Source organism: Streptopelia decaocto, assembly GCF_964273445.1.
Source record: "Streptopelia decaocto genome assembly, chromosome: 16".
NCBI lineage: Eukaryota > Metazoa > Chordata > Aves > Columbiformes > Columbidae > Streptopelia > Streptopelia decaocto.
In genome coordinates, this window is record NC_138671.1 from 1293178 (window position 1) to 1315699 (window position 22522).

General features: G+C 58.7%; 3 protein-coding genes across 6 annotated transcripts; 2 read left to right on the forward strand and 1 right to left on the reverse strand.

Moving 5' to 3' along the window:
- Positions 1–659: 659 nt before the first annotated feature.
- Positions 660–7705, forward strand: CDC42EP4 (CDC42 effector protein 4). Its single transcript, XM_082067236.1, has 2 exons — positions 660–742; positions 5884–7705. Exon 2 carries the CDS (start codon positions 6008–6010, stop codon positions 6926–6928), a length of 921 nt encoding a protein of 306 aa, XP_081923362.1. The 5' UTR covers positions 660–742; positions 5884–6007; the 3' UTR covers positions 6929–7705.
- Positions 7706–11210: 3505 nt separating this feature from the next.
- MTNAP1 (mitochondrial nucleoid associated protein 1) lies at positions 11211–14704 on the reverse strand. Its single transcript, XM_082067229.1, has 4 exons — positions 13492–14704; positions 12991–13098; positions 12675–12791; positions 11211–12165 (listed from the first exon to the last, which is right to left on the reverse strand). Exons 1-4 carry the CDS (start codon positions 14675–14677, stop codon positions 12137–12139), a joined length of 1440 nt encoding a protein of 479 aa, XP_081923355.1. The 5' UTR covers positions 14678–14704; the 3' UTR covers positions 11211–12136.
- A 65-nt stretch (positions 14705–14769) lies between these two features.
- Positions 14770–22334, forward strand: VCF1 (VCP nuclear cofactor family member 1). Of its 4 annotated transcripts, none has more exons than XM_082067079.1 (4): positions 14770–14962; positions 16476–16572; positions 19999–20061; positions 21683–22334. In XM_082067079.1, the coding sequence occupies exons 1-4, from the start codon at positions 14916–14918 to the stop codon at positions 21923–21925; spliced, it is 450 nt and encodes a 149-aa protein (XP_081923205.1). In that variant the 5' UTR covers positions 14770–14915; the 3' UTR covers positions 21926–22334. The 4 variants fall into 4 exon arrangements, with proteins under 4 accessions (XP_081923205.1, XP_081923207.1, XP_081923208.1 ...); XM_082067082.1 differs by lacking the exons at positions 14770–14962; positions 19999–20061 and adding exons at positions 17956–18091; positions 19686–19727 and having other exon boundaries at positions 16474–16572; XM_082067080.1 differs by lacking the exon at positions 14770–14962 and adding an exon at positions 17956–18091 and having other exon boundaries at positions 16474–16572.
- Positions 22335–22522: the final 188 nt, after the last annotated feature.

The following is a 22522-nucleotide window of genomic DNA, read 5'->3' on the forward strand; positions in this document are numbered from 1 at the left end:
CACAAAGGTCTCGCCTTAATCCCCGGCTGTGCAGCCCTGCACTCTCCCTTTCAGCATCGCCAGGGTGGCCATGGTGTCCCCGTCGTTGTGTCCTGGCCACGGACCACCCAACTGCCCCACGGCCTGGAGGGGCCCTGAGACCCCCCTAGGGGGAGGGGGCGGCGGGGCTGGCTGGGGACTGAGAGCTGGGGGACGATGGAGAGCGAGTGTGGGTGCTGGTGTCACGGTCATGAGTGGAATGGGGAGACGGGTGCTGCCCCGTGCCTGAACACACCTCCTCATGGCGGCTCAGTTTGTTCTTCATTCCCCTTAATTAATTAGAGTCGGTCACCCCCCGCCTCCCCAGCCCCGGCCGGTCTGCCGGGGTGCAGCCAGCCCCTGCTCTGCCCGCGGGGACCCCACTTGCGACCCCCAGGAGTGAACGCATCCGGAACCCCCCACCTCAGCGGACCCCCGCACCACGCCCATGGAGGGGCCGGGGAACCTTACTCGTGGCCCTACTCGGGGGAACACCCCCCAATCCGCCGCGGGACCCCCCCACGGGCGGGGCCGCGCCCGGGACAAGGGTCACCCCCCCCGCCCCACTCGGGTTTGAATGGAGGGCGTGGGACTGCCCCGTGACGTGGCGCCGCGCCATTGGCTCGGGCGGGGCGATGACATCATGCCCGCCGCGGCTGCGGGGGGGGCGGGTTCGCTCCCGCTCGGCTCGGCCATGGCCCGGCAGCGGGGCCCGGGCGCGCAGGTACGGGGGCTCCGGGGCACGGGGGGGCTCGGTTCGGCTCGGTTCAGCCCGGGCCGGCTTGGCTTGGCTTGGCTTGGCTTGGCTCGGCTCGGCTCGGTTCGGTTCGTCTCGGCGCGGGGGGAGGCAGCCGGGCCCCGGCTCGGCTATTGTCCAGCGGCGGGCGGGGTCCCCGGGGCTGCCCCGAGCCCCGCTCCGGTAACGGGCTGCGGGCGGTGGCGACGCCCTCTCCAACCCCTCCGCCACACCGGGGCGTGGGGCCGGTCCGCGGCGCGGGTGGGCGAAGGGGTTAACAGGATGCGGAGCCGTGTTTGCCCGGTGCGAGGCACCGGCCTGGCTCACCCCGCCCCGGCTATCGGCGGCCGCTCGCCCGCGGCTCCCCGCGCCCCCGAGCCCGGCGGGGGCTTCCCGGTGCCCGGAGCCGGCGGTGGCCGCAGCCGGGGCGGTGGCTGCCCGGGGCCCTTCTCGGAAAGGCTGATCCTCCCCGCGCTGGAGCGGGTCCAGCAGCACCCCTGGGCTGGCCGGGGCCGGGCGCGGGCGGGTGCTGAGTCAGAGCCGCCCGAAATCCCCCTCCAGCTCATCCTTCTGCAGCCCGGACAGGGCTCCGGGTCCCACCCAGCGCTGCTCGCCATCCCTGGGGAGCACACAGCAGCTCCCATGGGTGCCCCGGGGAGCAGGGACCGGGCCGGCTCTGCAAGCCCGGGCACGGGGCTGGCTCCCGAACCCGCTCCGGTGCGGGACGGTGCCCGGGGAGCCGGGGCTGGTGGGCAGCGGGCGCCCGTGGGGAGCTGGACGCAGCCTGCGCCGCCCTGGGTTGACCCCGGCACCGGCAGTGTGAAGTATAGATGTTTCCAAGTGCCGAATCTATAGATTAGGGAGGCTGCTATAGAGGGAGCTGAGATCGTTAGCTGTCCGGGGGAGAAACTGAGGCAGCAAGGGGAGCGCAGGTCTCTGCGCCCTAGGACGGGGCTCTCTCCCTAGTTGGGCACGCAGTAAACAAGTCTGTTTTGGACACAGCTCCCTCGGAGACCGTGGAGCGAATCCAGCTGAGGTTTAGCACCGGGGAGTTTCAGTGAGTTTGGGTCCTGGTGGGGAGAAGAGCAAGACTGGCCCGAAACCCCCTCCCAGGGGCAGCCGCCCCACTCTGTGCTGTGGGGCTCCCTCCACAGCCCCGCCGGCAGCCCCACGCCGTTCCCGCAGGCAGCCCCGCTGCCGGCAGCGATGTGCTGACCATGGCGGTCTCTCCCTTTGTTCCCTGGGTTTTGTCGCGAGCACAAACAGCCGGCGCAGCCGCGGGCCCCCCAAGCCGGCCGGCTGTGGGGTGCTGGGCCCCGCCGGCAGGTAGGGTGCTGCAGCCAAGCCGTGGGAAGGCTGCCTGTTTACTTCCCGTCCACCCCAGCGAAACCGCAGGAATTTGGAGCCTGGCAGAGGTCGGGAGGTCTGTTTAGCCCCAGTATCCTGTGGGACCCCAGCCAGCCCCTGTTGTTGTGAGAGACAGAGCTGGGGCCAGCGGGGAGATAACCTTTCCCCCCGGAAACGTCCCCTCCTCGCCCTGGAGAGCCGTGGGCTGGTTCGTGGCCCCGTAGCGGGAGGATTTATGGTCCTGTGCGTGTTCTGGCGTGTCCTGCCAATAGTTCTTCGCTGAACTCTGGCTAGCTCCCGGTTGTCGGCAGTCCCTGGGGAGAGCTGCTCTGCTTTTGGCACTGGCGTGCCAGAAGTTCCCCGGCTTGGCTCTGATCGGTGTGCCGATAGCCCGGGCTAGAGCTGAGCTTCACCTCCTGCCCTGGCGAGCTGTCTCACCAGCCCCAGCTCTGCTGCTCACTGTCTTTCCGCTTCCAGAGGCGCTGCCGGGGCTGCTGTGTGCATCCCCGGGCTGAGCTGCAGCAGTGTCCTGGTGCCAGGGACAGGACCAGACCTGTCACCCACTGGGGAGGAGACGATCACCGGGGCGCCTGGGCTGCCGCACTAACAGGACTGGCTGCCCCCAGGCCTTGGGAAGAGTCACCGGAGAGCCCGGTGTGACCAGGGCTGGTCCCTTCCCGGGGCTGGCGGTGTCAGGGTGTGCTCCGTGCCCTGTCTCCATCAGCTGTCTGCCAGGCACCGACATCAAAGGGCCTCCTGAGCCGGATCCCCAGGAGCTCTGTACCAGAAAGTGGGGCTGAGCAGCTGCTGTGTCCTCCCTGCCCAGCGTGCGGGTTCTCCCTGACCCCAGGTGACGCGGGGGTGTCCAACCGGTCCAGCACAGCCCCTGCCCCAGCGCCTGGCTGGCTGGGAAGAGCATCCTCTGATCTCTGGGCTGGAGGCTGCTGCCTGGGGCATGTGCACGGCAAAGCTGGGGAGGCTCGTTTGGAGCCGGCCGGGCTGGCTGGGATGCTTTCCCCTCCGTGGGTTTGGCTCTCCCAGCCCCTGAGCGGGACGAGCCAGGGGCAGGATGCGTGGGAGCGTGGCGGGAATTGGCCTTTCCCTCATGTGCACCATGCACTGGCCTCTTTCTTTAAGCTACCGGACCCTGTGGTGCTGGGTGGGATGAGATGGGAAGGATGGGGAGCCTTTGTGGGAAGCCTGCACCATCGGGGCACACAGTGCCAGCACCCAACTGGGGCTGTCCCGCCTTCCACGCTGGCTGCAGGACCCCGCTGTCCCACAGCCACCCATCTGCAGGGAGAATCATGTCCCCAGGGACCTGCGGCTTCTCAGCTCGTGGTCCCAAAGGGCTGAGAGGGCAGGTGGGAAACAGCGCATGGTCTGTCGGTTCACTTGATCCCTCTCGTCCTTGACCCACGCTCGCAGGTCCCATCCCCTCCCCTTTCCCCGAAGCTCTGCTGGAACTTGGCCATGCCCGGGGCCGGCTGCGCCAGGGCGGGCAGCGCTGCCCGCCGCGGCTCTCGGGTTACCCAGCCGCTTCCCCGGTAGGCAGCTGGAGAGGCGCCGCTGGCAAAGCCACTCTGGCCTGGTTTCCTCTGTGAAAGCGCCGGCAGTGGGAATGTCACAGGATCCGCTCTCCCCGAGCGAAAGGAGGAGAAAAGGGCTCTGTGTCCCGCTCCCCGCGGGCAGGACGGGGCCGGCAGCCGCGCTGTGCGGGCAGCGGCGTCCCCCGCGCTGCCGGCACCTCTTGGGGTGAGCTGGGAGCAGAGCGCCGGGAGATTGGGCAGACTTTGGCTGCTACGAAAAGGCTCTGTGGGCAGGAGCATCAAAGGGGGGACACGGCAGCTTGTTTGGGGGCTGTGATGGCGATGGAGAGCCGCTGGCCGGGGAGGCTGCCGCGGCACGCCGGTAATGCTCCAACCTCCTGGTGGCCCCTTCGCCGCCGCTTGCAAAGTATCTCACAAATGCTGAACTTGGCCCTGAAATCTAAATACAAGGGAGGGACAGTCCCCAGATGGCCTAAATCAGCAGCACGGTTGCCTGGCCCAGCTGGGGAGCTCGCCGGGAGTGTTTGTTTTATGTAAAAGCGAGGCTGGAGGAATGCTGGCGAGGGGAGGGTGTCTGTGCCACGCCACGCGTGCGGGCCGCCCTGCCAGGGGAGCGGGGCTGCCGCGAGCCGCTCGTCTGCGTTCCGCTGGGGCGAGGAGGGAGGAACTCCACTTGTCTCCCAGTTTGAGGGTGCAGAGAAGGTTGTGCGGCTGCTCTGCCTCTTCACCCAACTGCTGGGGATAAACTGGGGGCTCTGTCCGGGAGGGCTCAGGGCCAGGGGTGGTGGGATCCTGCTGGGGATGGATGGGGAGCGCCGCCATGTGCCGTCGTCGCCATGCCATGGGGAACACCAGCTCCATACGGGAGCCGTGCATGGGAGGGAACCGGGACTTTGCACCCGTGTGGGGTCAGAGTCCATCCTGCCCGCACAGAACCAGCCTGGCCGCAGCCTGAGGCCGCGCTGCCCTGGTGGGGCACGGATGGGTGGCGCAGGTTTGGGAAGGGATGGGGCAGGAGCTGTGCTGTGCTGGGAGCTCTGGGGCAGACGCTGTGGCCCCTGCGCTGTCCGGCTGGGCAAGGACAGCACTGGGTTGTGCTGGGGCCGCAGGCTGTGGGGCTGGGACTCTCTTCCAGGTGACACTGCGGAGCTGTTCAGTGCACCCTGCGGCTGGGTGGGCAACGGGGGGGACATGGCGCCCACCCCCAGGCGAGATGTTGGTCTCTTTCCCGTGGCTGTCACAGTGTCACCGGCTGTGCCCGAAGGGAGGAAGAGGGCGGCTGCAAACCCTTCCTCCCGGCAGCCTCTCCCGGGACCACCTGGGGCTGCCTGGCGCCGGGGAAGCGCAGGATGCGGTGACGTGGTCGCTGTCCTTGTCCCCTCTGCTGTGAACACGGGCACTGGGCTGGACAGGTCGGCTGGTGGCACTGAGGTGGCTGTGGGAAGGAGGAACGTGCCTCTCTACATCCCAGTCAGCCAGGGCCCTCGTCATCTCTGCCGCCCCTGAGTCACAGCGGTGACAGTGAGGTGGCCGGGGCGGGTGGGCACGGCCACGCACGGGCTCAGCACCGTGGTACAGCGAGGAGCAGCACTAACAGCTTTGGGGTGCCCGAGGGTGGCAGCGAGGCTGTGTCCCCATCCAACCAGGTGGGAAGGGGTCCCCGCGGGTGCTGCCCTGCCCCATCCCGGCCCCCCCATCCCACCGCCGGGCTGGCGGTGCCTCCCGGGGCTCTGCGCCCTCCTCACACACTTCCTGCCGTCTGCTTCCAATTCCTCCTGGCGTCCGCTCCTCCCTGCTTTCTGCCAATTAAAAAAACCTAAAACTCCAGGCATCTTCTGGGCGTGCGGCTCCCGGAGGCTCCAGCGCTGCCGTGCCCCATGTCAGTGAGCTGGGGCTGCACGGGGGGGGGACAGTGGGTGCAAATGGTGCCCGTTCGCATGGGGCACAGGGTTGGGACTGTCCTGCAATGCCCCCATGGCCAGGTCTTTCTCCTGCGGTCCTTTCTGTGCGTCTGCCCCATGGATGGGGTCTGGGACCTGCTCGTTTAGGGTGTGTGGATGCTCAGGGTGTCTGGGGACCCGTCCCTGCGGAGTGATGTTCTGCGTGGCAGCTGTTCCCGGGGCAGTGGAGCAGCTGCTGGGCACAGGGGTCACCAGCCTGGTGGGATGAGGGCTGGTGTCGGCAGGGCCGTGTCCTCAAAACCTGACCATGCCCCTCTCTCCCGTCCCCTAGGAGTGACCCGTCTGTGACGCCGGTGTCAGCCCAGCGCAGGGCAGCAGGTGTGAGCCCCGACCGGCTCCGTGGGACGCCCAGCTCCGTCTCAGCCGCCCCGGCGCAGCCGCTCCTGGCCGCAGCCATGCCGATCCTCAAGCAGCTCGTCTCCAACTCTGCCCACTCCAAGCGACGCTCGCGGGCCGACCTGACGGCCGAGATGATCAGCGCGCCCTTGGGGGACTTCCGCCACACCATGCACGTGGGGCGGGCGGGGGACGCCTTTGGGGACACGTCCTTCCTCACCAGCAAGGCAGGGGAGCCGGAGGTGGGCGAGGAGCCCGGCGCCTCCAAACCCAGCCTGCTCTCCCGCCGCTTCCGCAGCAGCAAGCGCTCGCAGTCGGTGACGCGGGGTGACCGGCAGGACATGCTGGGGTCACTGCGGGACTCGGCTCTGTTCGTGAAGAACGCCGTGTCCCTGCCGCAGCTCAACGAGAAGGAGGTGGACAGGAGCACGGGGCAGCTGCCCAAGAGCCTCTCCTCCAGCCCGGTGAAGAAGCTGCCCGAGGAGGGGAGTCCCGAAGAGCAGCAGCACCCGAATGGCGCGGCTGCTGGGCCAATGAGCCCCGGCTTGGACGAGCGTGACTTCGGGGACATCACGGAGCTGCCCGTCGTGGTGGCCAAGAGCGGGGCGGGCATGAAGCACGCCGAGTCCATCATGTCCTTCCACATCGACCTGGGGCCCTCCATGCTCGGGGACGTGCTGAGCATCATGGATAAGGAGCAGTGGGAGCAGGATGAAGACCCCGAGCTGGAGGAGAGCCGCGAGGAGGAGGAGGAGGCCGCCCTGCCTGGTTCCGCGGCGGCGGCCCCGCTGAGCCAGAGCCCATCCCGCGGTGCTGGCGGCCGCGGCCCCAGGGACAGCAGTTCGGTGTCCGGCTGCCCCTCGGGGCCGGAGGAGCGCAGCCCTGTCCACGGGCCACCGAGCCAGCGGGGGGGACCCCTGAAACGCCCCGACAAGGAGTTTTCATTTGCTGATGAAGATGACGACGAGATCAGAGTATAAAAGGCGGGCGGCTGAGCCAAGGGGTCTGGTTCTCGTTTGCGGTTGTTGGACACGGGGCCGAATGCTCCGGTGCTGCAATGGGTGGCACCGGGGAAGACTCAACTCCTCGCTTGTTCCCCCTCCCCGGCGGCGATGGCCGGGGGACAGGACAGTGCTCTCGGGTTGGGGACAGCCCCGACACCTCCTGCCCCTGGGGAGGAAAGCAGACCTGATTTTGGTTCTTTCTGTTGGACTTTGGATATTAGCTCTTTTCTTCTCCCCCCTCCCCACCATGTAAAGCAATATAGGATCAAACAAGACGAGGCTTTGAAGTTTTAGCCCCTTTAGTAATATATATATTTTTTTTTTCCACCGTACGGTTTTTACTGCTCTCCGATTTGTACTTAACTTTCTTTACTCTTGTGATTGGTTTTTACGGAGGGGAGATTTCCCATGAGGAAGGACTTGGCTCTGGAGCTCAGGGGGGACCCCAGGACCATGGGTGGCCCCAGCTCCCCAGGTTTCTCGGGGACCTTCTGCAGACCAGGAGCCTCCAGCCCCGTGCTGCAGGGGTCGCTCCCCACCCCTCGGATGGATGGATGGATCCATCCCCAATGCCTGGCCCTCCAAACAGCCCGGGGGGCGCAGGGATGCCGATGGGGGTGTGGGTCTGTCCCTCAGGGTCCTGCGTGTCAAGTGGCCACTGTCATGGGGCCGGCTTGGCACAGGCGGGTGGAAAAGGAGGGTTTTATACCATGTATGTACAAATGCAAAGAATAAAAGGAAACAGTAGTGACAGCAGTGGCCTGAGTTCCTGGGGGACGATGTGCGTGGGGACATGTGTTTGCACTGTGCTGCACAGGTGGAGACCGGCTTTCTCTGTGCTGCCACTGTCCCCAGGCCCTGTCCCTTCGCTGTGTGTCCCTGCCTGGTCCCCTGGCCGGTGTTCGGCACCGTGCTGGATCTGCCCATCGCTGCCTGCGGTGGGAGGAAGCGGCCGAGCTCCTGCGGGCCGGATCTGGCTCCAGGCTGGGACCCTCCGGCCAGGTCGGGCTCTGCCAAGGGGCGGCTCTGCCAAGGGGCGGCTCTGCCAAGGGGCAGCTCTGCCAAGGTGCCGCTCTCCTCCCTGCAGCCCCGCTCCCAGGCAGCCAGGGAGGAGAGGACAGCAATGGCGGGGCAGGACTGGCTGTCCCCGCTCCCACGGGCTGGGGACCATGGTTTGGGTTGCCTGGGGGGCTCCCAGCCCCACGGTGAGGGTGGATGGAGGGGCCACATCCAGCGTGGTGAGTGGGCAGGTTGCTCCCATCCCACAGCTCAGCCCTGGGTGCCAGCGCGGCTCTGCCAGCGCCAGGGCTGCTGTCCCTTCCCAGCACCACCGATGTGGGGCTGTGATGGGGCAAAGAACTGGGAGCAGTCCCAGAGCCCTTCCCTGAGTGAGGGGAGAGCACAGCTGTGCTAGGAGCACCGGACAAACTCTCCAACATCTCCTGGTCCCAGGAGGGGCTGGGTGTCCCTGTTATCCCAGTATGATCCCCCCCAGGGAAGCCGGTGGGAGCGAGCGAGCGCTGTGCCATGGCGGGGACACAATGGGGTCCTGTGCGCGCGCCAGGCCAGCACAAGGTCCCCTGGCCTGGTACATTGGGCTATTGTCCGGGTTGGGGAGAACAACAGCAGCTGTGGCTGGTGGCTCTGAGCTCACCGGGCTGCTCGCTGCGGCACAGACCCTGTGCCAGGGTCCCGGGGCCACTGCACCCTGTCCCTGCTTCGAGCACCCTCCCCTGAGCCCGCCGTCCTGCTCGCTCCCTCCCGGGAGGTCACCGGGCTGCTAGGGGACGTGGCTCCTCTTGTCCATAATGATGCTCTGACATGAGGCAGTGGGGCAGGTCACCAGGGGTTTGTACCTCTTGCCAGGACCCCCTCGCTCCACAGGGCCTCGCTGGTGCTGCGGGGAAGGGAGAGGCCCTGGGGTGACCGGGTACTGGCTGCCTGCGACTGTCACTCGGCAATCACGATCTTTGTGACACCTGTCGGCTCCAGCCTCCCGCTCGGCAGCACCGCGCTGCTGCGAGCCGACGGGGCAGAAAGTGCTGCTGGGGACATGGGGGACACGGGCCCATGGGGTGGGATGGGGTGGGATGGGATGGGATGGGATGGGGTGGGATGGGATGGGATGGGATGGGATGGGATGGGATGGTGGCTCTGGCACACCATGAGTGAGCCAGTGCAACGGCTCCCAGGCTAGTGGGGAGTAGCACCAGCACCGCTGCAATGTCCCACCAGTGCCTGCTGCAGGGGACGGCAGGATGGGTGGCTGCACCTCCAGCCCCCTCCAGATCCCTCCATCTGCACAGCATGGGGTTGGCACCCCGGTGCGGGACCTGGTGTGTTCGCGGGATGTGGCTGGCACGACAGCGCGGTGCCGGGTGGGTGCACAGCACCGGTGCGGGGCTGCAGCCCCTGCAGGCAGCGCTCGGGCAGGCGGGCAGCACCGGTCCAGTGCATTGATAGCGAGTGACAGAATGGGAGCAGGGCTCCGTCCCCGATGTGTCAGGCCAATGTCGCTCCGGGCGCCCGCCGGGGATGCGCGTGGCCGCGGGAGTCGCGTGATGGAGAAGGGCCGGAGTGCTGGGTTAAACCCGGGGGCTGTGTGGTCCTGTCTGGGTGGGCTCCCGGGAAGCAGCGTGGCACTGTGGCTGTGCCCGGCACGTGCCACTGCAGCCCGCCACGCGTTCAGGTCCCCAGCCCGGAAACGGGGACCAGAGGGGCTTCTCATCCACCATCCCCACCAGAAGCCTGGGGATGTGGGTCTGTCCTGCCAGACGCTGCAGAGCGGGGCTGGGCATGGTGCTGCTGTGCACCCAGCAATGCTCAAAGCACCCAGAGTGCAACAAAAACCCCAGGATCTGTCCCCTGTCATCTGAGCTTTTGGTTAGAGTACGTTTGGCTCTGGGAAGGCTGAGCAGCAGCCCTGCTGCGAGGGGGTTAACCAGCTCCCCGCCAGCCCCGCAGCCCCGCTGCTCCCGGGGAGATGGGGACCAGCTGTGCTGCCCAGCGCTGGGGCTGGAGGAGAAGCAGATGTCGGTGCAGAGGCGATTACGGGGGATGTGATGGGGCCCGGGGCTGAGCCGCCTGCAGCTGGGCTGCAGCACCAGGCGATCCCAGCTGCAAATTGGGATCAGATGTGGGCAGCCTCTCTCGTTAAATAAAATGCTCAGGGCTGCTGCTTGGGCTGGTTTTGTTCTGGCTTGGAGAGGAGGGGTTTTGAGTGCTGCTGAGCCTGGGGGGGGCTGTGGTGACCTGCAGAGGGCCGTGTGCCCTTGGGAGAGCTCTGCTTTCTTTGGGCAGCCCCTTTGCAGCCATGTGCCCTGCCTGTGCCGGGGGTGCCTCTTGCCAGAGCAGCGGTGACACAGGAGCTGGTGGCTGGTGTGGAGACCAGGTTGGACTTGGAAGCGGATGCAGAGCAGCAGTGAGGAGCTCAGCCCCTGTGCCTCACGGGTATGGACAGTAAGTTGGGGACAGGGTCTTGTGGCACTTCTGGAGGGTGATGGGGAGCAGGAGGTGTTGGGATTCCTCTCCTTACTGGTGCTCCTGGCTCATGGTGCACCCCCCACAATGTTGGGGTGCTCCTTGTCCCTGAGGCCACACGCAGGAAAGCTCCTGCTGGCACGTCCCACATCACGGAGCTGCTTCTACTCCCGTTTTGGTTGGTGCAGGACCAGGCTGGGGACCCTGCTGAGACTTTCCCACCCCAGCACCCACGTCCCCTGGGTCTGGCCTCGAGCAAGTGCCTGATGCCACCTCCTGTCTGTGGGAAGAAATGTCACCGGCACCCACCCAGGGCCACCGTTCCTGGGGCACCTCAGTTCCCCCCATCCTTGAACATTTGGTAACGTGGCACTGGGTTGATCTGGCACTAAACCAATACCTGCCCCTCCACGTGCCCCCAGAGAGGTGGCTGCAGCAGGAAGAGTGGGAAGACTTGGCTGGAAATCCCGCTGGGGCAGCAACTCCAGTGCTCCTGCGGAAGAACACTGTGAAGTGAGATGGAGAACCAGCGGAACAGCTATTGGGGTGGCTGCTGGGCTCGAAAAGCCAGTTGGTTTTGCTCAGCATCGGCTCTTTGTACGAGCAGCAGAGAAATCCCAGCTTCCCTCATGCACCTCAAACTGGTCCATGCACAGCACAGGGACCGGGGCGGCAGGAGCGGCCGCTGGGCAGTCCCAGGGTTGAGGGCTGTGGGGTCCTGGTTGGTGCAGATCCAGTGATGGGGAGCAAAAAGCATCATGTTTGAGAACACACAGTATCAAGCAGGAAAGTTCACAAAAGCTTTTATTGCTGGTGAGGGATTTTTTGGCAAAACACCTCTGACACAGCACCACTGCGCCGCTCTTTAAACACGTGGTGTGTTTTGTTTTTTTCTTGGCTTTTTTTGTACCCTTCATGCCTGTAACATGACCAACCCTTTCCCAGACATGTTTGGTGCTGGCAGGCTACATCTAGCACGCTCGTAACTGTCCTCGTTTGTCTGATGCAGACGCGGCTTTGCCCTTTGGGCACAACAGCTAATCCAATGGATTTTTCTTCCCCTAGCAATAGGGCTCTGCGGTCGGCGCGTTGCTGCTTTATTGCGTGCGCAGAGGCCCTTCCCTTGGAGCCCGGGCAGCGCTGTGCTGGGAGCCCAGTGGGGGGACTGTGGGGACCCCCCTTCTCCTGCAAACCCCCTCATGCTGCTGGCGTAAGTAAAAAAATGGGCTGTGCTGGACACAATTTTATTCACTTTAAGGCAATGATTATTCTGGCTGAATTCCACCCTGGCACAATCCATCAGAAACCTCACTGTCGAACACCAACTACAACGTACACGTTGATTAATCTACCCAAGTCAAGAAGTTGTGCTGTGGCTGGTGCCCCAAAGCAAGAGATTTGGGCCTCTGCAGACCACAGGAGCTCTAGAGTGTACAGACCTCCGAGAGGTGGCTCCAAGACTTCCTTCTTTGGGTACTAAAGACTGCCCGAAGCACAGAGCAGTGACTGCAGCTGTTTACTTTCAGTGTCACCCCTCTGTCTGCGGGAGGGTCACCGCACAGCAGCCCTGTCCACAATTAACCTGGCTCCAACAGTAGATGAACCGCTGCTGGTTGGATCTCTGCTGGGACTCTGGTCCTGAGCACTCCTGCTGCCTCCCGGTCTGAGATTTGTGACTGTTCCTTGGGTGTTGTTCCAGCTTCTTCAGTGGTATTTACGCCAGCGATGACGTTCTGGGGAGTAAAAGGACAGTGTTAGCACAGTGCTGTGCTGGGGCTGAGGTGACAGCATGCTCTGCCCAGCAGTGACGAGCAGGACACCGCAGCCACCTCTGCTTCTCTCTCTCCATAGAGCTGCGCGTGAGAGCGAGTGCTGCTGGGGAAACTGCTCCAACACCACTAAATCTCTTGTCAGTTAGGAGTGAATCCAGGGAACGGGTGTTCAGTGCTGGCACATCTCCCTCTGCTTTGTGCAGGGTTTAAAAGCACTTCTGACGGTTTCTGGCACTCTCCAGGGAGAAGCTGTGAATCAGCAACTGTTATCGCCACCTTTATTAGCTGAATTCCTCTGCTTACCTAAGCCAGGTCAGTTTGCTGCTCTCTGAGCTCCAATATTGGTCTTAACTGTGAAGTATTTAAACTATTTCAGAGTTTGAATTAACATGAATGGCAAGCAGACTTTCCACCTGCTGGAAAACGGGGAATTGCCTGAAATAAGACAGACAGCAACCAGGAAATCTTACTGAGGCGCTGGTAGCTCCAGCCGTAGCTGAGAAGGCAGTATCCCGCCAGCAGCATGGAGATCCCAGCTGGGCAGCCCCTCTTCACGTTGATGTATTTGTTGTAATAGCTGCTCCAGGCTGTTGGAACAGAAACACCAGGGTCAAACCATGCATAGATCTTAGAGGTCAGCGGTTTCCATGTAACTTCCCAAAGCCAAATGGTTGGGACTATTTATTTGCTGCTTTTTCTTAAGATCTAGACTGGCCACTTGGACCAGGCTGTAGCAAATCGGGTAACTGCGACAATTCTGCGCCAGAGCTGGGAATTCAGGCTCACCTTTCCGCGCTCCTCCAAGCAGCCCCTGTGCAGAGAGCCGGCGGGTGGCCAGCCAGGCGGGCAGCTCCCCCAGCCGCACGTCCAGCAGCCGCCGCGCCGCGAGGGGACCTGGGCGATGGGAAGTCAGAGGTAGAAAAGTGAGCACAATGTGGGTGCTGTTTGTGTTCCTGGTGTGGGGGGTGAGCACGGAGCTGGTGTCTGGTTTGGCTGCAAGGGATGTGGGTTTGGGACTGACCGCGCAGAAAGGAATTGTCTCTCCCACAAAGCGAGTCCGGCTCTGCCAGCCTGAACATGTAAGAGCCTGACTGAAACATCAATAGAAATGTAAACCCTTGGTTCTGCAGGCTGGACAGTTTAACCTCCTTGGATCCCTCCTGCATCACTTGCTGGACCAGCCCAGCAGCTCAGCACTTCCCACCCCTCCTCTCCCATTCCCATCGGACAGTTTCGCCTGACAGCGCAGTCAATCTCAGCAGCAAAGACTTTTGTTGCTCACATTACCTTGCTGTTCCTCTGAGAAACTGCCCTTTATCTTCACTGTGCTCCCCAGGTTTTCTTGGGAATGATTCCCTGGAAAAATACTCAGCCCATGATAAGTAGGATATAAGTCTGGAAACCACTCCAAGCCCAGGGCAGGGGCTGGGGACAGACAGATGGGCTGGCTTTTGGAGGTGTGGAGCAGGAACTGGTGCAGCGCCAGCTCCGTGTCCCTCCTCGCGTTCAGGATGGGCTCGGAAACTCCAGCCATCTGCTCCTCGCTCTCTCGAAGCGTCTGTGTGCTGGTTAGGTAATTTTTGGATGTCCCTTCACTGTGACCTCCGAAACCCTCTGTCACTGACGGATGGAGGCTCTTGGTCTGCAAAGCACACAGAGGGGTTTTATATTCCACACCATCTTCTCGGTACATCTGCTTCTCCTCCGTCACAGTTTTGTCTGTTCCCTCCTGAACAAGGTCACTGGGGCTATTTCCGCAGTCAGCATCAGGGGGACCTTGAAGTGCAGGTATTTTTGTTGCCTTTAACCTACTGCCTTTTCCTCCCTTTGAACTCGCAGACACGCTCTCAGCAGCTCCGAGGCCACGCGTGTCTGTGTTTGCGGTCTGTGGAGCTGCGATTCCCTCGCGTGGGTCGGGCGGGGCAGTGTCAGCGTGGGCGGCAGCGCCGCCGCGCTCCGGCCGTCCCGCCGGCCCCGGGGCTGCGCGGGGGCTCCCGGCCGAGGCGCCTCCGCCCCCGGAACCGCTCTTCTCCCGGACCACCCTGGCGCGGTGCTTCTCTATCACTATTTTCGCTCCGTCACTCAGCTTTTTGGGCACATCTTTGACCTCTTCGGGGAGCAAATCGAGGGACCTGGCCACATCCTGGACCGAGGGCTCCACATTCTGCTCTGTGCTGAACCCCCCACGCTGCGGGGCCGGGGCCTCCCGGGGGGTGGCGCCGGGCAGCCCCTGCCGCACCCCGGGGCTGGGGGGCTGCCTGCTGCTCTTACCGGCCCCTCCCCTGCTGCCTGCTCGGGCCGAGCTCCCGGGCTCCGGGGGTCCGGCGGCCGGGCCGGGGCCTAGGCCTGAGCTTGGGCCCGAGGCGCCGGCGGGAGCGGGGCCCGGCGCGGCCCTGCAGTGCGGGAGGTGCGAGCGGAGCCGCTTGAAGGGCCGGCGGCAGTGCGGGCACAGCTGCTGCCCCGGCGCCGCCATGGCCGCTCCGCTCCCTGCGGCACCGCGCACGCGCAGCGCCCCGCGCACGTTGTGACGCCGCGATGGGCGTGGCCGGGGCGGGCACTGCGCGTGCGCGGGAGGCGGTGACGCCGGAAGCGGCGGTTGGAGCCGAGCGGCGCCGTCTGTGCTGAGCGGCGGGAGCGCCGGGCCCGGTCAGGCCGAACCGCAGCGCAGCGTCTCGCCTCGTCCCGCCTCGCAGAGCTCAGCCCAGCCCGCCATGAGCTGCCGGCAGCCGCTGCCGAGCGAGCGGGGAGCGAGGCAGAGGTGAGGGACGAGCCGCGGCGGGGGAGGGGAGCGCGGCCTGAGGGGACGCGGTGGTTGGGGAGCGGGCCCGGGGCCTGCGGGGTCAGCCCTTCGGGCACCGGAGGGGGATGTTTCGGAGTGCGGGGAGCAAGAGAGCGGGGCTTGCGGGCGGGAGGAGGGGGTGAGGGGTCGGCTCCGCGGGGATGGGGGTGGGAGGAGCGGCCCCCGCTCTCGGGAGGGGGTTGAACCGGGGCTGGGAGCGCGGCCGTGAGCGCTAAAGCCGGGGGGCGGTCGGCTGCGGTCGGGAGGTGGGAACGCTGAGGGTGCGGGGGATGGAGGGGCCTTTCTCGGCTCGGTGGGGCCGGGGAGGAGGTGGGTCCTGTCTGGGCCACCAGGAGGTGCCCGGAGCTGCGGGGCAGCAGGTTGGGCTGTGGGGACGGAGGTGTTGAGTTTGCTCGTGGGCTGTAGGTGTTAAATAAAGGGGGATGTCTCTTGTGAGAAGAGGGGGCCTGGGAGAGGGAGGAGGCGATGGGCTGAGGGTGCCCGGGGCTGGGGGAGCGAGGAGGCAGCTCCTGCTGTGGGCGTGGAGCGGAGCCTGGCAGCTGAGTGTGCTGCAGGAGCTCGGCTGTAAGGAAGGATTCAGTTATAAATACCTCACTTGAGTCTGCTTTGACTCATTTTCAGATGTATTAATTTTTAGCAACCAAAACAGCTCCATCTTATACTTTGGGTGGTGCCCAGTGCGCCACGGTCCTGGTGGACCTGGGGTGTTTGTACAGTGGGAAAAATCATTTTATATTAGTATTAAAACTCTGCGGACAGTGAGAGACATTGGTTCGCAGGGATTCTAGGTGGTTGTTGTTGCTCAACTGCTGCAAAGTGGCATTGACGTCATAAGAGGATGGCGAGTGCATCAGAAACAGGGAAGGATTTGTCTTCTGCGAGGTGTTTTCTGGCAAAACGTTCTTTCCGCATGGAAAATAATGTTGGTCAGGAGCATCACTTGACGTAAAATGCCATCAGGGTGGAGAGACTAGAGAAGGTCAGCATAGGCACCAGCTGCAGACTCATGTAAGCAAGATGAATGTAACTGGGTATTTATTGAAAGTGTGGTCGCTGCCGCTCTCCACAGGTGCTTTTCTCGGCCTGTCAGATGTCATTCAAAGCCCCAGGCTTATTTTTAGACGTGCTTGAGTTCTGAGAGCAGTTGTAAGGCTGAGAATTGTCAAATGAGTTTATTTAGAAAGACGCTCAGCACTGGTTTTAATGGTAGGTGTGAGTCTGTGTCCCATAAACTGATATGAAAACATCAGCCTGGCTGCTTTGTGAGAAACGTGCTGGTTTTATCCCCGTTCTGTAGAGAACAGGTAAAAAGAGAATATGAATGTTCATAGTACATCAGAGCTTTAGATACATCATTAATTTATCAAGCTGTCCTGCTTTTTTTTATAGAGTTGCCTTTAGAGAACAAAACAGAAGGTATATCAGTAAGCTGATTTTTTTTTTTTCTCCTTTGTCCCTAAACTTTCTTCAGGAAGCGGAGACGGAATGGCCCTGAGGACGATGGTCACGTTCCCCAGACAAAGCGTACTACCAGGAACACTGTCCTTCAGGACTCCTGGGACACTGAGGTGAGAGCCTTCTCTGTCTAATTCAGTTTCCTTTAGTACTGAATTTAAGTAACAGTTGGAATGTTCTGTGAAATTTTATTCATGGAGAGTAGTTAATGAAAACACTTTTATTTTTTGCTTTATATGTGAGGTCCCGAGGCTTCACACTGTTACATACTCAAGAGGTTGAAATCTGTAAACGTGGTTTGGAAATCAGCATGTTTTCCAGTGAGCTTGGTTGTCTTTGGCCTCAATATTTCTGTTAATATATTTCAAATATTGATGTGTAGCACCCAAGTGAAGATACAAACAAAGCATTTGCTGCCCCTTTCAATTCTGCTGTCTGAAATGGGGTGTAACGTACCCAGAACCCAGGAGGTGACCAGGGGGGTTGCAAATGTGTGTGGTCACTTGGCCCAACCATCTACCCTTCCAGCTTTGCATTTACTGCCAGTAATGTGGTTATTTGTGGTGGAAAGCTGGAAGGCATTCCAATGTAGTGCTGCTTGCAAGCGGTAGCACTTATCTGATGTTTAAAAAATGCTCTGATAGAGCTCAGCAGTTTAAGCAAGTCTTACTGGTTCACAGCTCAAACCCTTGAACTGAAACTGTTGGGTTTTTACTCGTATTTGCCATGATCTGTTGCTGGACATGGGATAAAGTGTCTCTTATTCTCTCATCGCTCACATGACAGGTGTTCTAGGCCGTGCAATTTGCTAGCTATGAGATTCTTTTTTTAAAAAAATGCTGATTTCCAAACTGCTGCCAGATTTCCTGAGTCGTTGCCTGTATTAATCATCTGAAAATCCACTGTGTGCATTTCTAATGAGCTGCGTAGCTCTGTTGCAAAATGTGTATGGAGAGGAGCATGCAGAGCAGAGGCTTCCTCCTGGTTTGTGGCCCTGAGGTTAATGAAATGGGTCTCTTTTAAGATTTTGAAATATCTTTGTTTTTTTGTACAGCCCTCTCACTCCGAAGATTGGCTATAATGAGTAATCACAACCTATTGCAGTTATATCGAACTATTAACTATACTTTGGCTACAGAAAATGTTTTGTGCTATGTAACTTCAAAGAGCTTATCTATTATCATATGGTAATGTCTTCAAGTTTATATTTAAAATGATACAGAGCTCTGTATCACACCATTCCTTTTGTGAGGGACTTTCTTTTAACCTTTACATGTAGCTGATGTGATAGTCAGAGATATTGTATGGAAAATGCTCTAAGAGCCGAGATGTTCATCGTGAGGAATTCACCGTGGTGACAAATGTCCCTGGTTCCTATATCGTTGTTTTGCCACAAGTAGGACTTGCTGGGATGAAGTCATTTTTGTTTCTCGAGTATAACGGGTAGAACCATAAATATTTGCTTGACATCTGACGCTCAATCACTTGTCCAACAGGTTAAACACCTCTTCTCCGTGTGTAGAGTAGTTAATGGCTAAACGAGCTTTGTGGCGGGAGGAGGAAGAATTTAGTGTGGAACAAGGGATTGAAGTAGGAGTAATGAAATTAAGAATATCAGGAAAAACCTTCATGGTGAGTGGCAGAAGCACTTTTGCTTGTCATATAAACACTTGGCGTTTGGGCAAAGCTGCTAAAACGCAGAAGTGGCACTAGTCGTGTGGTGGCCACGCAGGAGCGGGTGCCTGAGCTCTGCCCCTCGGGCGGTTTGCTTTGGGGTGGGCACGAGCTGCCGGCCCTGGCGCCCAGGCTGTTAGAGCTCTGCTTCATGCATGCACTTGCCTTGTAAAAATATGTGTTTAACACATTAAACCCCGGTGTGCAGGCACGGAGCATCTCTTACTGCTGACGCTGAAGTGGAGGAATGTGCCTGCTGGACACAGATTTGGAAAAATCAACGTTCCCTTTCTTGAGGGAACAAAATTCACTATGTTGTCTACTGATGAATAGAGGGTTGTGTTTTTTTTCTTGTTTTCTTGGAATGTTGGATCACTGAATGGAGCATGCCCAGAAATTCAAGCCATGAGATTAAATCACTGTTATTTGAATGTTTCTTTAAGGACTTCCTGTGCCAAATGGAGAAATTCTTGTGCTTATTGTGCACAACTGCTTCCGATTGATGGCATTTTGAAATTCTTGGCCATTTGTAATACTTGTATTTAGTTTCCTGATACTTCACCATTTGCAAAGGCAGCTCTTGCTGATTCCAAGTCCTCACTAGCGTTAGGATACTGAAGGAGAGAAGGTGTGCGGAGGAGCGAATTGTAACCTCAAAGAGCACACAAGGAGAGAATTGCTTTTCACGTCAGGGCACACTCACACTTACGTTTTGTGCCATATTAGCTGAAGTACCAATTCCTTTTGCCTTCTTTCAGCTGAAAGCTGTTTTCTCTTATAAATGTAGCTGAATCCCTTCCTGCTCTCCGCTCGCTGCTGCCCGTGCGTCAGGTCGGGCAGAGTTGTAGCGGATCCTCCGTGGGAATGATGGGAATCTGCACCCTGAGGAATCGCTGCTGAAAAGCCCTTTGCTCTGGTTTTCCCAGGGAAGGAAGGGAGTCTGCAGTGCTCTGGGTGACTCTATTCCTTCCTGAATAACTTCTGTAAAACCTCATTTCTTGCGGTTCCTCTTTGTTGCTCTGCCCGATGACGGGATTCCCGGAGCTCAGCGCTTCCCCCGGCTCATCGCGGAGGTTCTGACGCACGGCAGCAGTTGCTTCCCTCAAATCAGAGTTTTTGTCTGGCGTTGCAGCTACACCACTCCACGGTCTTACACTGTTGAGGAAGGGCTGGTCTTAAGCTCTAATTAAAACCAGATTACACCTCTGTTAAACTCATCTTGAAAGATTTTTGAGAGCAGCAGGGACCAAACAGCCGTTTCTGAAGTTCCTATCATGGTGACTGAGATGCTATGTCACAGATCAGCAGATTAATACATTTAACGGGACATTTGTTTGGAAATTATTTACAACTTCTATAGCTACTCGGTGTGATGTTAAGAGGAGTTAATGAGTCAGATAGACCTTGAAGAGGCACTTTTGGTGCTTAACATACTCGTAAACTTACATTGGGCTACTTTTCTCTGCCCTTTTGCTGAAAACTGTTTCATTGTGTAGATGCCTGTCCTTGCTGACATGATGACTTTAAGGATTCTTTTTTTGTCTAATTGTAGTCCAAATGCGTAACAGAATGTGCACCACAGCCTGGGGAAATGGTAGGTCTTTGCTGGGATTTGGGCAATAAACGGGCTTCACGTGCTAGTGAATTTTTGCATTAGAGAAATGGAAATAAAGAGGGTCTGACAAACCAGATCTGTCAACAGCCTTAGATGTAGGAAGCACGTCCCAGGACACAATCTCTGCTTAAAAAAAATTAGATACACATAATATAATTGTTACTAACCACTCTAAAATGTTTGTTAAGATGTGAAAATTTAGCAGTAACTAATACTAGGTTCTCATTTTGATTTTTACCTTGATTTTCAGAAGGTGGCTGTAACGAAAAACAGTAAGGAGCACAGACTAAAAGGAAACAAAGTGTCCTGTGCGGTGGGTTTCTCTCCAAGGCTGCTGTGACTTGTTCCGTTGCGTTTCAGTATCTGTGCTTTGTGCGCAATGCGGTGCTGCAGCCAGCGCCGCTTCGTGCCTCTCTCTGCCCTGCCGTGTGCTCTCCCTCTCCAGCGTTTGCAGCTTTAGGAAGAGGAGCTGGTCGCTCCTGTAGTTACACCTGCTGCTTCCTCAGGAGTGACTTCACATGCCTTGTGCTGTTTTCTCCTCGCTAGCTGAACTAACCCACCAGCGCGGTGCAGCCCCGTGCCCTTGCCTCGCTTGCTGTCCTGCAGAAATGAAGCATTTTTGCTGCTTAGTCAAACAAGAAATTTATCTGAATAGTCACGATCAACTGTGGAATCGGTGCCGTGGGGTTTCCCGTTGGCACCCAGATGTGGTGCAGCTCAGATATTCGTGCAGGGCCCTCCTGGGCCCGTCTCGCTGCTCCCTGACAGACCTGGCAGGTGCCATTTGCACCGTTCTTCAGATCTGCTCCAAAGTGAGACCTTCTGGATGTGGTGCTGACTGTTAAATTATTGTGGGCTTCTTTAAATTGGGCTTCCTCTGCTGTGGCCGCCAAGCTTTGACTTCTGTGGTTTTAGATTAATACTTACCAAAATGTGTGGGTTTTTAGCTGCTGTCCCTTACGCCGGCTGCTTTTGTGGATGGATTCCTGGGATGGCAAAGCCGCCATTCTGTGATTCTTAAGCACTGAAATATTTGTAGTGTTGTCCTGAACAGCGTATCACACAGTAATGAAATATTTCAGCTGTGACTAATGGAACCTTTCACGAGCAGCCCTTAAGATAGTATAAACCAAACAGTTTTATGTCTTTGAAACACTGAAGATGATGGCAAATGGTCTTGCAGTCATTACCATGAAATGTGCTGGCGGATGAGCCCTGTCCTCCCTGCGAGCTCAGTCGGGAGCCGTTTTCTCTGCATGTGGAAGTCTCTGATACCTGTTGCTCTTTCCCTGTCCTGTCCAGTATAATTACTTGTTATGGGAATTACCAGTTAACATTGCAGTCCCAGTACTTCACTGGGAGAAGAGTAGTTGTATGTCTGTCATGGTGTTCAAAGACTTAAAATGGGTACCGTGCTGTGTTTGATTTTAACAGCCTGTTGCTTTGGATGCTTCAGATCTCATTTAGGAAGAACTGACTTGTAGGAAAACGCTTTGCATGGTGCTCACCTAAAACGGCTGCTGGAGCAGGAGTGCTAGGCTTTTCCTCATGCCCTGCCTGCCTTCACTGACACGTGCAGTTCAGTAGGAGTGTTCTTTATTTTCCAATTCTCGGATGAATTCCGCAAATTCACTAGTGCTAACGTGGGTCACGGGGGCAGAGCTGGTGGGTCTAAAACCAGAAAGTTGCGATCCAGTGTACTGGAGGTCGGCGAAGCGCCGGGTGAAGGCTTGCTCGGCCCTTCAGCTACAAAGGAAGCTATGAACGCCAAGAAAGCACTTGGTGGATTTACATTAGTCCATCAGGCTGAACGTGAGCCTGCAAATCTGGAAGGGAGGGACTTACTGTAAAGCTGGCTTGCTTAACCACGGTGTTTCATTACAGACAGGAGGGAAAATGATGTGATTTTGCTGTTAACCTTCTCTTTGTCTCAGTCCTCCAGCAGCGATAGCGGCAGCAGCAGCAGCAGCTGTAGTAGCAGTAGCATCAACAGCCCCGACAGAGCGTGCGGCGCAGAGCCCAGCCTAAACCCCAGCCTTGCGGGATCCGGCCCCGTCTCCTCCCAGTCCTTCCACGAGCAGTCTGCACTAAGCCAAGGTCCTTACTTCCACATCAACCAGATCCTGAGGGAAGCCCATTTTCACAGCTTACAGAGCCGGGGCCGCCTGCCCACATGATGACCCAGCAGCTCCCTGCCTTCTGTGAAGGGACAGCACTGTGTAGCTTTGATATTTCAACTTAAAAGTTTGTTAAAATGGAATTGCACAAAACGCCTGTTGCCTTTTCAGTCTATATTTGAAATAACAGGTTAACAGGAAATTGTTTACTTGTGGTTTGCTGCACTATTGCAATGCAAGAGGGGCTTTTAAGCAATTTTTATAGGATTTTTTTTGGGGTGGTTCTACAAGTACATGTCAAGAGGAGACCGAGGAATCCACATGTGTTGTAGGATTGCAAAATGTTCAATTCCAATCGACTGCCTAATCTGTTTGTTAGCAATTTGTTGCTTTATGTAAAGTTCTCTCAAACGTTCATCTTCAGTTTTATAAGTCTTTTTTTAATTTCAATAAACTAGTAAAAAATTTATTTGGCAACAGAATTTTTGTGAGCATTTAGAGTTAATAGAGAATGAGAATAGGTGCGGTCCCTGCGATCCCTGAGGCCTGCCCCGGCTGTGACTGTCCGGCCAGCTGGGTGTGCGATGAGCCTTATCTCGCTTCATCTTTACTGCTGTACTGCAGAGAAAATGTGAAACTAGAACCAGGAAAGCTCAG

What these genes read in the sequence shown, in the direction of transcription:
- CDC42EP4 (XM_082067236.1), top strand. Translation starts at nt 6,008, where the DNA reads ATGCCGATCCTCAAGCAGCTCGTCTCCAACTCTGCCCACTCCAAGCGA.
- MTNAP1 (XM_082067229.1), bottom strand. Translation starts at nt 14,677, where the DNA reads ATGGCGGCGCCGGGGCAGCAGCTGTGCCCGCACTGCCGCCGGCCCTTC. An exon ending in TTTCTCAGAGGAACAGCAAG is followed by an intron (nt 13,099 to 13,491) that starts GTAATGTGAGCA and finishes CCCATCGCCCAG; the next exon opens with GTCCCCTCGCGGCGCGGCGG. An exon ending in CTGGAGCTACCAGCGCCTCA is followed by an intron (nt 12,166 to 12,674) that starts GTAAGATTTCCT and finishes TTTACTCCCCAG; the next exon opens with AACGTCATCGCTGGCGTAAA.
- VCF1 (XM_082067079.1), top strand. Translation starts at nt 14,916, where the DNA reads ATGAGCTGCCGGCAGCCGCTGCCGAGCGAGCGGGGAGCGAGGCAGAG. An exon ending in GAGCGGGGAGCGAGGCAGAG is followed by an intron (nt 14,963 to 16,475) that starts GTGAGGGACGAG and finishes AACTTTCTTCAG; the next exon opens with GAAGCGGAGACGGAATGGCC. An exon ending in GAAACAAAGTGTCCTGTGCG is followed by an intron (nt 20,062 to 21,682) that starts GTGGGTTTCTCT and finishes TCTTTGTCTCAG; the next exon opens with TCCTCCAGCAGCGATAGCGG.